Source organism: Globicephala melas, chromosome 8 (assembly GCF_963455315.2).
Source record: "Globicephala melas chromosome 8, mGloMel1.2, whole genome shotgun sequence".
In the NCBI taxonomy this organism is placed as follows: domain Eukaryota; kingdom Metazoa; phylum Chordata; class Mammalia; order Artiodactyla; family Delphinidae; genus Globicephala; species Globicephala melas.
The window spans coordinates 51,481,812-51,495,269 of NC_083321.1; the positions used below are offsets into that span (position 1 = coordinate 51,481,812).

Sequence of the window (13,458 nt, forward strand, 5' to 3'; positions counted from 1 at the left end):
GACCTATTGAATTAGTGCTTCTACCAGTGGGTCTGGGCATTTAGATTTTGATAAATTTCTATAAAGGAATCTGATGCAGCCAGTCCCATGACTGGTGTTTGGAGACCACTATTCTATATTGTAAACAGGATTTTTCCAACTACCCTGCTTTTAATACGTACTCTCTCATGTGCTTAATGCATGCTCTCTCAAGTGTATTTTTGGCACCAAAAATATCTTGTCCCTTTTTACTTTAGCAGCTTTAATCCATGAGTAAACTGTTCTTCCTTCAGAACCCAAAGTCATGTGACGATAATTGTATTGTTATAGTAGGTGTTATTTATGTATTGTATAGTAGGTGCTATTTATGTGCTTCATTAAGTGTAAATTAAACATTTGTTAAGGATAAATTAATTATTTTAATTAGTCTGTAGTGTAAATATTATCACTTTTTTACCAATGAGAAAACTGGCTCAGATGGGTTGAATAACTGCATGAGGTCCCACAGTTAATAGACTAGAATTGTGATCATTCAACATAGTGCTTGGCAGAGAGAGAGAAACAACACTGTGAGAGGACCATTCCACTCAGTAAACATGTGCCTGAGAAACCATGAAAAGAGAGCCAAGAATCTGCTCCCTCAGTTGTTCCTTTGTGATGTGAGAACAATAAAGCCCAAAATAATCAAGCTTGTTAGTGATACCTATAGAAAGATTTATGAATAAGTTTTAAAGCGTTTCTTGACTGTTGACAAAAAAGTGAAATACATCATCTAAGTGGCCAGGCAGTCAGACAAGGGTGATGATGGCTTGACTGACATTCAAGAAGAAATTAAAGAATTAATTGATGACCTTAAGGAAACATTGCCTAATAATGTATCAGTCTGGGACAATCAGGAGAGAGAAACCACACAGTAATTTAAACAAGGAAAGTTTAATATAAAGATTTGTTAACTGTAACGGGATTGGAGTACTGAGGAATTGGCTAGTAAGAAGTAAAGACTAGAGGGTTAATTAACTTGATTGTGGGAATCATGTCACAGTGTATACGTATTTCAAATCATCACATCGTATACTTTAAATATATTACAATTTTACTTATCAGTTATATCTCAGAAAGCTGGAAAAAAACTTGAAAAACAGAGAGAAGTAAAGACTAGGAATAGCAGATGTAAGAAGCAGCCACTTCATATGTCCCCTCAGACTGAGATGGAACCTGAGTGGAAGAGGTTGAGATCTAGACCTTGTTGGAGAAGGTACAATGGTGGCTTACTGAAGGCAGAGAAGTCACTTGGATACTATGTTACATGGCAGAACTTGTCAGAAATCTGCCCTTTAGGGTGCAGGAGAAGCTGTTCACAGGGAGGTATCTCACCAGTGGCACTTTGCAACGAAAATATTGGGGGTGGTTCCAGAGATCTGCTGTACAACATAATGCCTACAGTTGTTTTTTTTAAAAAATTTATTTATTTAATTTATTTATTTTTGGCTGCTTTGGGTCTTCGTTGCTGCTTTCTCTAGTTGCAGTGAGCGGGGGCTACTCTTTGTTGTGGTGCGAGTGCTTCTCATTGCAGTGGCTTTTCTTGTTGCAGAGCTGGCTCTAGGTGCGTGGGCTTCAGTAGTTGTGCACACGGGCACAGTAGTTGTGGCTTGCAGGGTCTAGAGCGCAGGCTCAGTAGTTGTGGCACACGGGCTGAGCTGCTCCGTGGCATGTGGAATCTTCCCGGACCAGGGCTCAAACCTGTGTCCGCTGCGTTGGCAGGCGGATTCTTAACCACTGCACTACCAGGGAAGCCCCAATTATGCACCATTTTTAATATACCAATTATACTTCAATAAAGCTAGAAGGGACCAACAAACACATGAAAGGATGCTCAGTATCACTAATCATTAGAGAAATGCAAATCAAAACTACAATGAGGTATCACCTCACACCAGTCATAATGGCCATCATCAAAAAATCTACAAGCAATAAATGCTGGAGAGGGTGTGGAGAAAAAGGAACCCTCTTACACTGTTGGTGGGAATGTAAATTGATACAGCCACTATGGAGAACAGTATGGAGGTTCCTTAAAAAAACTAAAAATAGAACTACCATATGACCCAGCAATCCCACTACTGGGCATATACCCTGAGAAAACCATAATTCAAAAAGAGACATGTACCACAGTGTTCACTGCAGCACTATTTACAATAGCCAGGACATGGAAGTAATCTAAATGTCCATCGACAGATGATGGATAAAGAAGATGTGGCAAATATATACAATGGAATATTACTCAGCCATAAAAAAATGAAATGTTATTTGTAGTGAGGTGGATGGACCTAGAGTCTGTCATACAGAGTAAAGTAAGTCAGAAAGAGAAAACTAAATACCATATGCTAACACATATGTATGGAATCTCAAAAAAAAAAAAAAAAGGTTCCGAAGAACCTAGGCGAAGGACAGAAATAAAGACGCAGACATAGAGAATGGACTTGAGGACACAGGGAGTGGGAAGGGTAAGCTGGGACAAAGTGAGAGAGTTACATGGACATATATACACTACCAAATGTAAAGTAGATAGCTAGTGGGAAGCAGCCACATAGCACAGGGAGATCAGCTCTGTGCTTTGTGACCACCTAGAGGGGTGGGATAAGGAGGGAAGGAGTGAGACCCAAGAGGGAGGAGGTATGGGGATATATGTATACGTATAGCTGATCCACTTTGTTATACAGCAGAAACTAACACACCATTGTAAAGCAATTATACTCCAAGAAAGATGTTAAAAAAGAAAGAAAAACATTTTGCTAAACATAAAAAAAAAAAAGATGTTAAAAAAAACCAAAAACAAAGATGTACCTCCCATTAGGTTCAAAGAGCTCCCTATACCCCTCCTTCATAGTATTATCCCAGTTTATACTTGGATTTTCAGTACCTCTTTGCTCACTTCCCCTCCCTGCAAACGTAAGCTCCATGAAGAAGGGGACTTGTCGGCCCTTTTTACCGCTGTACCCCCAGACCTGCCACAGTACCTGGCCTGTGTAGAAACTCAACAGTGACTTAATAAATGGATAAGTGAGTCCTACTACAAAAAAAGAAAAAGCTAGAGGGGGAAAAGGAACATTGGGGATGGAGGGATGGAGTGCTTGGAGACGCCTCCTGTGTTGCAGGAGCTAGGCCCTGGGGAAGCTGTGTGTGCTTCAGGTCTTGGGTGCTACACAAACTACAGGAGCTTGTGGAGTCAGTGCAAACCAGGAACAAAACCCTCTTTTTCTGCAGTATCTCTCCTTTGCCCTCTGTTGGCATAGCTTAACATCTTGCTGGCTGGCAAAGGAAAACTATTTAAAAGCCTCATCCAGTTTTGCAGAACATGAAATAAAGGGTGAATGAGAGCCAAGAGACAATAAGTTGCTAACTCACACAAAAAGTTAAAAAGAAAATTAATGATTAAAACTTCTATAATAGATGAAGATAATTACTAAGAATCAGAAGAGCCAACAAGTTGGATTCTTGCTGAAATAGTTGAAGCAATAAAACATTTATATTGTTTCTGAGTTCAATCATTCTATGAAACAAAAATCTCAAAATGGTCATCTTAATGGGCAATTAGAGGGATTTTCAAGTAGCACTGACAGCATGATTTTTGCCTTTGGCATCAATTTCAGAACCTAAACCTTACATAAAATGCAACTCCACTGAAAGTAGAAGAGCCGAGATCTGAATTACTCTGATACTCTTTTTTCTGTTATGTCTGTGATACGCTATACTGCTTCTCAGGAAATGAGCTAGTATTAATAAATATGATAGAATCCCCCTAGAAGTCATCTACCAAAATTGTGGTACATCCAGTTACTGACTAGATAATCTTTCATAGCATCCTTTTATTTTACTCATTATTTCTGTTATGAACCAAAAATTTTAGCCTTAAATTTAACTCCAAAGGAATATTAAACTATTATTTGTTTTCGCTTATAAAATTGCGTGGCTTTATCTCGCATTTAGATTGTCTGCAGATGCTACCACTACCCTATTCACATCTGTAATTGTTGTATGAGATTTTTAAGATTAATTCCTTCATAAATAATTAATAACATTTACCTTTGCCATTCTGAATACTGTGGAGACCATATCTGAATGGCTGTGTCCCTACATTCACAACTGCTGTATTTGGCTAACATTGTGTGAGTGCCTGAGATATGTAGTGACACTCAGCAAGACAAAACTGTCTTTTGAAGTTGACTGACTCACCCACTCACAAAAGAAGACAGTAGAGACAGTGGTCTCTAGAAACACGTAGGTCTTACTTACCTATTGCTATTGCTATAGCATAGAAGGCCCATATGCAAATAAAAACCAAAGTTCCTGCTTTACTTCTCATTTTCAAAGCTTTGAGGTTTGACTTTGTTAAATAGATCCACTCATAAAGACTGGAACAGAAGCCAATAAAAATTAGCTCTGAACATCTTTCTAGTTTCTCAGAACACTAAATTTGTGTTCATACTTCAAACAACTTTACATAACAAATTGTAAATAATAGTTAACGTTTGAATAGCACTTTACTCTTTTCAAAGTAGTTTTACATTCAGTGTCTCAGTTAATCCTCAAAGCAATCCAGAATAGTAACTGATATTCTTATCTTCATTTTATAGATGTTGAAACTTTATCTGAGAGATTAAGTAGCTAATCCAAGTCCACATAGTAAAAAATAAACTGGGGCTGCAATTCATCTTGTGACGTCAAACTTCACTACATTACAATGCTTAAAATTGTTTTCCTGTTTTATGGATGGGTAAGCTGAGGCATAGAGCAGTTAAATGATTTGTCCAGAGTTTCAAGCTTACGTTTAAAATAAAGGTATATGTTTATGTGATTGTACTAAATGTGTGGAATAGTGAAGGTGTGATGTAAAAGAAAATTAGAAAATTTGGTTCTTAGTCCTTAAACTTCCATTTATCAGAAGAGCTAGCTGTGTGGCTACACTGCGGGGCCGGGGTGTTAGGACGTTTACGTAGGTACATTTGCAAGATGGTCCAGTAGACCTTTACAGTCCTAGGACTGTTAGTTACAGATCAAAAGGGAGAGTTAGGAAATAAAACTATCTTTACAGTGTTGTCAGAGTACATTCCATGCTTTTTTTCCTTCTCTTTGCAGAGATGTTGGCAATGTGGTTGAAGCCATGTATGGGGACCTTCCTCCTCCAATTATGCTCATTGGACATAGCATGGGTGGTGCTATTGCAGTCCACACAGCATCATCCAACCTGGTACCAAGCCTCTTGGGTCTGTGCATGATCGATGTTGTGGAAGGTAAGTTTTTTTAGTGCTGAGCAAATCAAAATCTTTGACTTACAGAAAACATCCATGGTAGATTATTGTTATTTTGTTTTTATTTATTATATATGACTTCTCTCATCTCGAAGTATGTTCCTCTGTCTTTTATATCTTTTTTTTAATGTTATTTTGTGGCAGAGGCATTCCCAGTATTTTTTTATTGGGATACAATTGACATATAACTTTGCATTAGTTTCAGCTGTACAAAATGATTTAATATATGTATATATTGTGAAATGATCACCACAATATATCTAGTTAACATCTATCACCACACATAGTTACATATTTTTTTTCTTGTGATGAGAACTTTTAAGATCTATTCTCTTAGCAATTTTCAAATAGGCAGTACAGTATTAACTATAGTCACCATGCTGTATGTTACATCCCTAGGACTTATTTATTTTATAACTGGAAGATCATACTTTTCACACCTTCACCCATTTTTCCCACACCCCACATTATGTAATAATTTTACATGTCATCAAAAACTCTTCATAAACATCTTTTATGGCTGCATAATATTTCAGTTGTATGTATGTCCCATAATTTTATTTAACATATAAAAAGAAACTGCCATGTCTTTTATGACCCAGCATCAGAAGTCACACTATTGCTCATATAAGTCAGCCAGCCCTATTCAGTGTGGAGGGACTGTTGAATACCAGGAGGCAAAAACCACTGGAGGCCATCTTGGAAGCTGGCTATCACATCAGTCTTCTGAATTTTCTTAAACTGCTTCTTTTTTTTCCCCAAGTGCCACTTATTTCTGCTGTCATTGAGGGGAGATGTATACAGTTGACACATTAAGTATAAATGCTCAGAATATCTTAAGTGCTGTGGTTAAAATTTTTTGTTTAACGTCTAGGTACAGCCATGGATGCACTTAATAGCATGCAGAATTTCTTACGTGGTCGTCCTAAAACCTTCAAGTCTCTGGAGAATGCCGTTGAATGGAGGTAACCCACAAATCTATATTGTCTATATTTTAAATGTTAGATTGTAGCTTTCCTTTTTCATCAGCTCAAGCACCAAGTTGAAAGGAATATTTTAGTTCCTATGCCTTAGCTTTATTGTAGTATCAGGTATGGAAACATTTACATAAGGAGCAGATTTTTAAAAAAATATTTTAAATGTTTCAGACTTGGCTCAGTTCTCTAAAACCCATCCTTTTTCCAATACACTATAGTACCTCCTAGAATCTTAATAATTATGGATCATCTGCTGTCTAGCTGTTCCCATCTCTAAGGTGGGAGTTTGGACTAAATGAGATTCTAAGGCCTTTTCCATCTCTGATGCTCCATGGCTCTAGATTCACTTTCTGTGTTCCAGAGAAGATGGAGAAACAGATGGTCGTGGGTTTCCTTTTCAGTTTTTATTTGGTTTTTGCATAAATAAAAACCCTTTGGCTAAATGGTTCTCATAAAAATTACTGACAGAATTGGCTATGGCTTCCACTTAAGTAAAGGCTGTTCAGTTATTAATTATACACTAATTCAATCAATTATTTGAATATTTATTAAATGCATTTATATTTATTGAACACTTTGTGCTAAAGGGTAATGATTCAAAGATGAGTAAAGCACTATCCCTCCCCCCAGGATATCAGTCTTGGGATAAAATATCTTTAGTGTCCTGTCTCCCTACCTATCCCTCAAAATCCATTTCTAGTCCCCTCTCCAGAACCCTTCTTATAACTCCTACAAACCATCCAGGTCCCTCCTTCAGCAAAATTGCTAAAGACCTTTAAGTATGTATTATATTGTACTGTTTACCCCTTAAGTCTTCTAATCCTCCTTTAAGGGATATGCTTACATTGTTAATTTTCATTTCTGTCTTAATGCCCTTCCTGCATCATAAGGTCAGAAGCTATTCTCTATTTCTTTTGTACTTTCATATAGCATATAGCATACTGCTGGCTGCTTTAGCAGGCAGAATGTATCTGTTTACTGAGTCAGAGATATCAAGTGGAAATTAAGGACCTGGTAAATATATCCTGGGGATTCCTCCTAGGACAGAGGATCTCATGCCAAATATGGCTTGCCAGAATGATATTTGTGTTTGGTATGGTTGCTTTTGCCTCCCCTGTTCACTACTGTGATGCAAGATGTACTCTTGGAAGCACCAAAAATCTCTCCATCTTGAGCAACCACACTGAGAATGTGGCTGCTGCCAGCTCAACATGAACCTTGGGCACCCTGCCTGCTTCCCCAGTAACAACTAGTGAGAAAATTATTCCAAATAACTTAAAATTTATTCAGTAAACATTTTTTTTTTTTTTTAGTACCTAAGATGTGTCAGTGCCTGATCTAAGAACTGGGGATGAATCAGGCTTAGTTCCTATCATCAAAAAACTGGGAACATACATACAAGTAAATGCATAAACACAATACAATGAAGAAGGTACAGAAGACAGGCACCCAAACCAGCCTGGGGGTCATGATGAACCTTTTGTTAAGGGGAGACAGAGTCTTGATTCTAGTGCCAGATGTAGGGTAGAATAGACATTCCACTTATTGAATGTTAAAATATTCTGGGTTCTATGAGAGCCACTGATTTCTAGACACTTTCTGAGCCTAAGAATCAGAAAGAATACAGTGAAGTTTTTGGTAATTATGTTTTGTGTCTGCTGGATATCTGAATCAAGTTTATGACTCATGGCCATTTTGGTTATTCTAGATAATTTTTTTTTTTAAAAAAAGGTGTTGAAATACAAAACCAATCTATTTAAATTCAGTAAAGATTTAAAGCAAAGTGAATTTCTGCTTTTGCCCTCTTGGTCATCCAAATGAGAGGCAGTAGGGTGTAGTCATTAAGAGCCTGGGCTTTGAAATTTGAAAAAGAATAGATACAGGTGTACGTATAACTGAATCACTTTGCTGTACACCTGAAACTAACACAACATTGTTAATCAACTATACCCCAATTTAAAAAGTTGAAAAAAAAAAGAGCCTGGGCTTTGAGGTCTGATACGGATTTGCACCTTGGTTCCACCACTTGGCTGTTCTGAGGAAAACAGAATAGGGGAAGGAGTGGAGAGTAGGGGTGATAACAAAAGTGAGAAATTGGTTAGGAAATAATTATAGTTGTAGGAAAGAGTAATGATGGTAATCATAGACTATGATGGCAACAGAGGAAGTTATGTGGTCATATTTGGAATGTATTTTGAAGGTAGAGCTGACAGAACTACCTTGTGGATAGTGTGTTGGGAGAGGGGGTTGGGGGAGATGCAGTATTCAAGGATGACTTCTAGGTTTTTAGCCTAAGCAATTGGTGAATGGTAGAGACAAAAAGCAGCAGATTTGAGAGCAGGGTATCAGGATTTTTATTTGGATAAGCTGAAATGCTTATTATACATCTAAGTGAAAATGTTAAGTAGGCACTTGTATACACTAGTTGGAAGAGGTTGAGCTAGAGAGAGATTGGAGAATCATCATCACATAGATAACATTTAAAGCCAAAATATTGAATGCAGTCACCTAGTTGATAGAAAAAGATCCAAGAACTGAGCCTTGGGTTACTCTACAATATTGAGAGCTTGGGAAGGAAAGGAAGATCCAACAAAAGAAACTGAAAAGACACAGTTGGTGAGATAGAAGGAAAGCAAGAGAGCAGCATAGCAAGTGTTTATAGAAGAAGGAGAGGGGATCTAGGTCAAATGCTGCTGAGAGATCAAGTAAGGTAAAGACTAAGAAATGACCATTAGGATGGTCATTGGCATGATGGAGGTGACCTTGACAAAGGAAATCTCAGAAAGTAGGAGATAAAAACCTGATATAAGTTGGGGATATTGGTTGAGGAAAGGATGGGAGGTGACAAAGTGGAGAAAGCATGTAAGATAACTTTTTTGAGAAGTTTTGTTATATAGGAGAGCAGAGAAATGGGTTAGTATCTAGAAGTGAATATGGGGTTGAAAATGTTTTTAAAGGCTAGAGAAGGTTTTTATTTTTATTTATTTTTTGATGTGGATCATTTAAAAAAAATATTCATTCATTCATTAAAATTCATTCATTCATTTAGCTAGCTAGCTACCTGTGCTGGGATCTTTTGCTGTGGCATACAAACTCTCAGTTGTGACATGTGGGACCTAATTCCCTAACCAGGGATGGAACCTGGGCCTCCTGCATTGGGAGCGCAGAGTGTTAGCCACTGGACCACCAGGGAAGTCCCCTAGAGGATGTTTTTAAAGGATGTTTTATAGTATTCACTAGAGAAAAAAATAACGACATAAGAAAGAGACAGGATAAGTAAAGGAAACGAGGTCTTCATAAACAAGAGAGAATGGGAAACCAGTGCCCAACATTGGCCTTGAATAGGAACAGAGATATTTCACCTATTAAACAGTCTTCAAAGGCAGAGTATATGATTATAAATACTAGTGGATTTGTAGATTCAGTTTGCGGTAGAAAAACGACGTAGTAGTTCTGATTGCCTCTGTTTATCATTAAAATAAGAAACAAAGTCATTATCTAAGGGGGGGGGTACACTAAAATTTTATGTGATTTTTTTGTTTGTTTTAAGCTAAAAAATGAGATTTGAAGAAATGTGTTCTTGTGGGCCTGCTTCAGGTGGTGTTTTCAGTTCCGCCTGGGACATGTAGTCTTTTTGCTTGGGCCTTAGCCAACTTTGAGAAGACTAATCTATATTTATAGAGTCAAAGCTCCTAAGTTCTATCATGGCATGCAAGACCCTCTAGGAGCTAGCCCCTGCATGCCTATCCTTATTCTGTCACACTACTCCTTTACTCTCCTCTGCTCCTCCTTGCACTCTGCCTTCTAAAATCATCATCCTGCTGACTTTTTCACATCACAGTGTCTTCATTCACAACGTGCCTTCTGCCTGTTTTGCTCTGACCACCAGCTTTTATCTTCCGCTTAACTCATCTTCAGTCCTCAGTTTAGGCAAGACATTTGGGAAGCTTTCTCTAACCTCATTTAGAATAAAGTGGTTCCTTTGAACCTTGCCTTATTATATTAAAATTATTTGTTGTGTTTCTTTCCCCCACTGAATTATGTGCTTCTTGAGCACAGGCCTGGCACATAGTATCCTACTGGTAAATATTTGCAGAACTGAAGTGATTTTAATGCCTTTACCTAATTTTTACTGCTTGGCTTATAGCCATAATAACCAAGTGGGAAGTAGTGGTAGTCTCCATGGTAAGCTACATTGGTAACCACACCTTTTTAGTAGATCGCACAGAATCTGCAGAATTATTGATTTGACCCTGGTGACATGATAAGATGGTTGCTGAATAACCTCCTCTCTCCTGTCTCACTGTTCTCTTCTAGTGTGAAGAGTGGCCAGATTCGAAATCTGGAGTCTGCCCGTGTCTCAATGGTTGGCCAAGTCAAACAGTAGGTCTTATTTTGCCCCCTTGGGCTGGTTAGAGGCTGAAACATGGTGAGGGAATTACAGATTGCTTTTATTGTCATATACCTATTCTACCATCTTGGTGAATGCCTTCATTATTTTAGATAATTTTTATAAGTGAGCTCATTAGGGCCAGCTATATAGATTTTCTTTTTTTCTTTCTTCTTTTTTGAAGAAATCCCAAAGCCAAATAATGTCTTCTATATAATACTGGATTACCTTATTAGCACAACTGTAGGTGTTAAAAGGTGAAGAATACCAGAGAAAGGACATTAAATTAAGTGTTCACTCTAGTGCTGGCAGCTATGGTTTCATTATTATTTTTTTAACATCTTTATTGGAGTATAATTGCTTTACAATGGTGTGTTAGTTTCTGCTGTATAACAAAGTGAATCAGGTATATGTATACATATATCCCCATATCTCCTTCCTCTTGCGTCTCCCTCCCACCCTCCCTATCCCACCCCTCTAGGTGGACACAAAGCACCGAGCTGATCTCCCTGTGCTATGCGGCTGCTTCCCACTAGCTATCTGTTTTACATTTGGTAGTGTATATATGTCCATGTAACTCTCTCACTTTGTCCCAGCTTACCCTTCCCACTCCCTGTGTCCTCAAGTCCATTCTCTATGTCTGCATCTTTATTCCTCCTGCCCCTAGGTTCCTCAGAGCCATTTTTTTTTTTAAGATTCCATATATATGTGTTAACATATGGTATTTGTTTTTCTCTTTCTGACTTACTTCACTCTGTATGACAGACTCTAGGTCCATCCACCTCACTACCAATAGTTCAATTTCATTTCTCTTTATGGCTGAGTAATATTCCATTGTATATATGTGCCACATCTTCTTTATCCATTCATCTGTCAGTGGACACTTAGGTTGCTTCCATGTCCTGGCTATTGTAAATAGTGCTGCAGTGAACACTGTGGTACATGTCTCTTTTTGAATTATGGTTTTCTCAGGGTATATGCCCAGTAGTGGGATTGCTGGGTCATATGGTAGTTCTATTTTTAGTTTTTTAAGGAACCTCCATACTGTTCTCCATAGTGGCTGTATCAGTTTACATTCCCACCAACAGTGCAAGAGGGTTCCCTTTTCTCCACACCCTCTCCAGCATTTATTGTTTGTAGATTTTTTGATGATGGCCATTCTGACCGGTGTAAGGTGATAGATACCTCATTGTAGTTTTGTTTTGTTTTTAATTTATTTTTGACTGCGTTGGGTCTTCGTTGCTGCACATGGGCTCTCTCTAGTTGTGGTGAGTGGGGGCTACGCTTCGTTGCAGTGCGTGGGCCTCTCATTGGGGTGGCTTCTCTTGTTGCGGATCCTGGGCTCTAGGCACGTGAGCTTCAGTAGTTGTGTCATGTGGGCTCAGTAGTTGTGGCTCACGGGCTCTAGAGCGCAGGCTCAGTAGTTGTGGCGCATGGACTTAGTTGCTCCACAGCATGTGGGATCTTCCCAGACCAGGGCTTGAACCTGTATTCCCTGCATTGGCAGGCAGATTCTTAACCACTGTGCCACCAGGGAAGCCCTCATTGTAGTTTTGATTTGCATTTCACTAATGATTAGTGATGTTGAGTGGTCTTTCATGTGTTTGTTGCCAATCTGTATATCTTCTTCGGAGAAATGTCTTTTTAGGTCTTCTGCCCATTTTTGGATTGGGTTGTTGTTTTTTTTTGATATTGAGCTGCATGAGCTGCTTGTATATTTTGGAGATTAATCCTTTGTCAGTTGCTTCATTTACAAATATTTTCTCCCATTCTGAGGGTTGTCTTTTCGTCTTGTTTATGGTTTCCTTTGCTGTGCAAAAGCTTTTAAGTCTCATTAGTTTCCATTTGTTTATTTATTTATTTTGTTTGTTTGTTTTTTTGCGCTATGCGGGCCTCTCACTGTTGTGGCCTCTCGCGCTGCGGAGCAGCACAGGCTCCAGACGCGCAGGCTCAGCGGCCATGGCTCATGGGCCTAGCCGCTCCGTGGCATGTGGGATCTTCCTGGACTGGGGCACGAACCCGAGTCCCCTGCATCAGCAGGCGGACTCTCAACCACTGCGCCACCAGGGAAACCCTATTTTTGTTTTTATTTCCATTTCTTTAGGAGGTGGGTCAAAAAGGACCTTGCTGTGATTTATGTCATAAATTCTGCCTATTTTCCTCTAAGAATTTGATGGTGTCTGGCCTTACATTTAGGTCTTTAATCCATTTTGAGTTTATTTGTGTATGGTGTTAGGAAGTGTTCTAATTTCATTCTTTTACACATAGCTGTCCAGTTTTCCCAGCCCCACTTATTGAAGAGGCTGTCTTTTCTCCATTGTGTATTCTTGCCTCCTTTATCAAAGATGAGGTGACCGTATCTGTGTGGGTTTATCTCTGGGCTTTCTGTCCTGTTCCATTGATATATATTTCTGTTTTTGTGCCAGTATATGGTTTTATTCTGATAAGAGTCTCCTTCTAAGCCAAACCTGGTTGTAAGGAAATTATATTATAAAAGCTTCCGCATAGCCTGGGTGAAAGCCAGATTTTAAGGTAGAGCTAAGATTATTTAGCCCAATTGATCCTCCTAGATAGGGTTACATCAGTCCTGGGTATTGCTATATAGTCACAAAATAAACTTTAGGTGAATTGGGAAAATGTTGCCCACCAGGACAAACAGCACAAGAGTTGATGAAAATGATAATGGCATTATTGAATACCTGCTATTTGCCAGGCACTGTGCAAGGTATTTTATATACACTATGTAAAATTTAAAACCTTGGGTAATGGAAATCTTTCAGACATACACAAGTAGAATAATATAATG

At 38.5% G+C, this 13,458-nt stretch overlaps 2 protein-coding genes across 4 annotated transcripts in view; one reads left to right on the forward strand and one right to left on the reverse strand.

Moving 5' to 3' along the window:
• The window catches only part of PPME1 (protein phosphatase methylesterase 1), a 73,829-nt gene that overhangs the window by 45,625 nt on the left and 14,746 nt on the right, over positions 1 to 13,458 (forward strand). The window contains exons 6-8 of the mRNA XM_060303683.1: positions 5,113 to 5,267; positions 6,160 to 6,250; positions 10,580 to 10,645. Of these exons, the coding sequence (XP_060159666.1) occupies positions 5,113 to 5,267; positions 6,160 to 6,250; positions 10,580 to 10,645 (312 nt within the window). The remainder of the gene's footprint in view (positions 1 to 5,112; positions 5,268 to 6,159; positions 6,251 to 10,579; positions 10,646 to 13,458) is intronic.
• The window catches only part of P4HA3 (prolyl 4-hydroxylase subunit alpha 3), a 129,730-nt gene that overhangs the window by 40,008 nt on the left and 76,264 nt on the right, over positions 1 to 13,458 (reverse strand). The window lies entirely within an intron of this gene.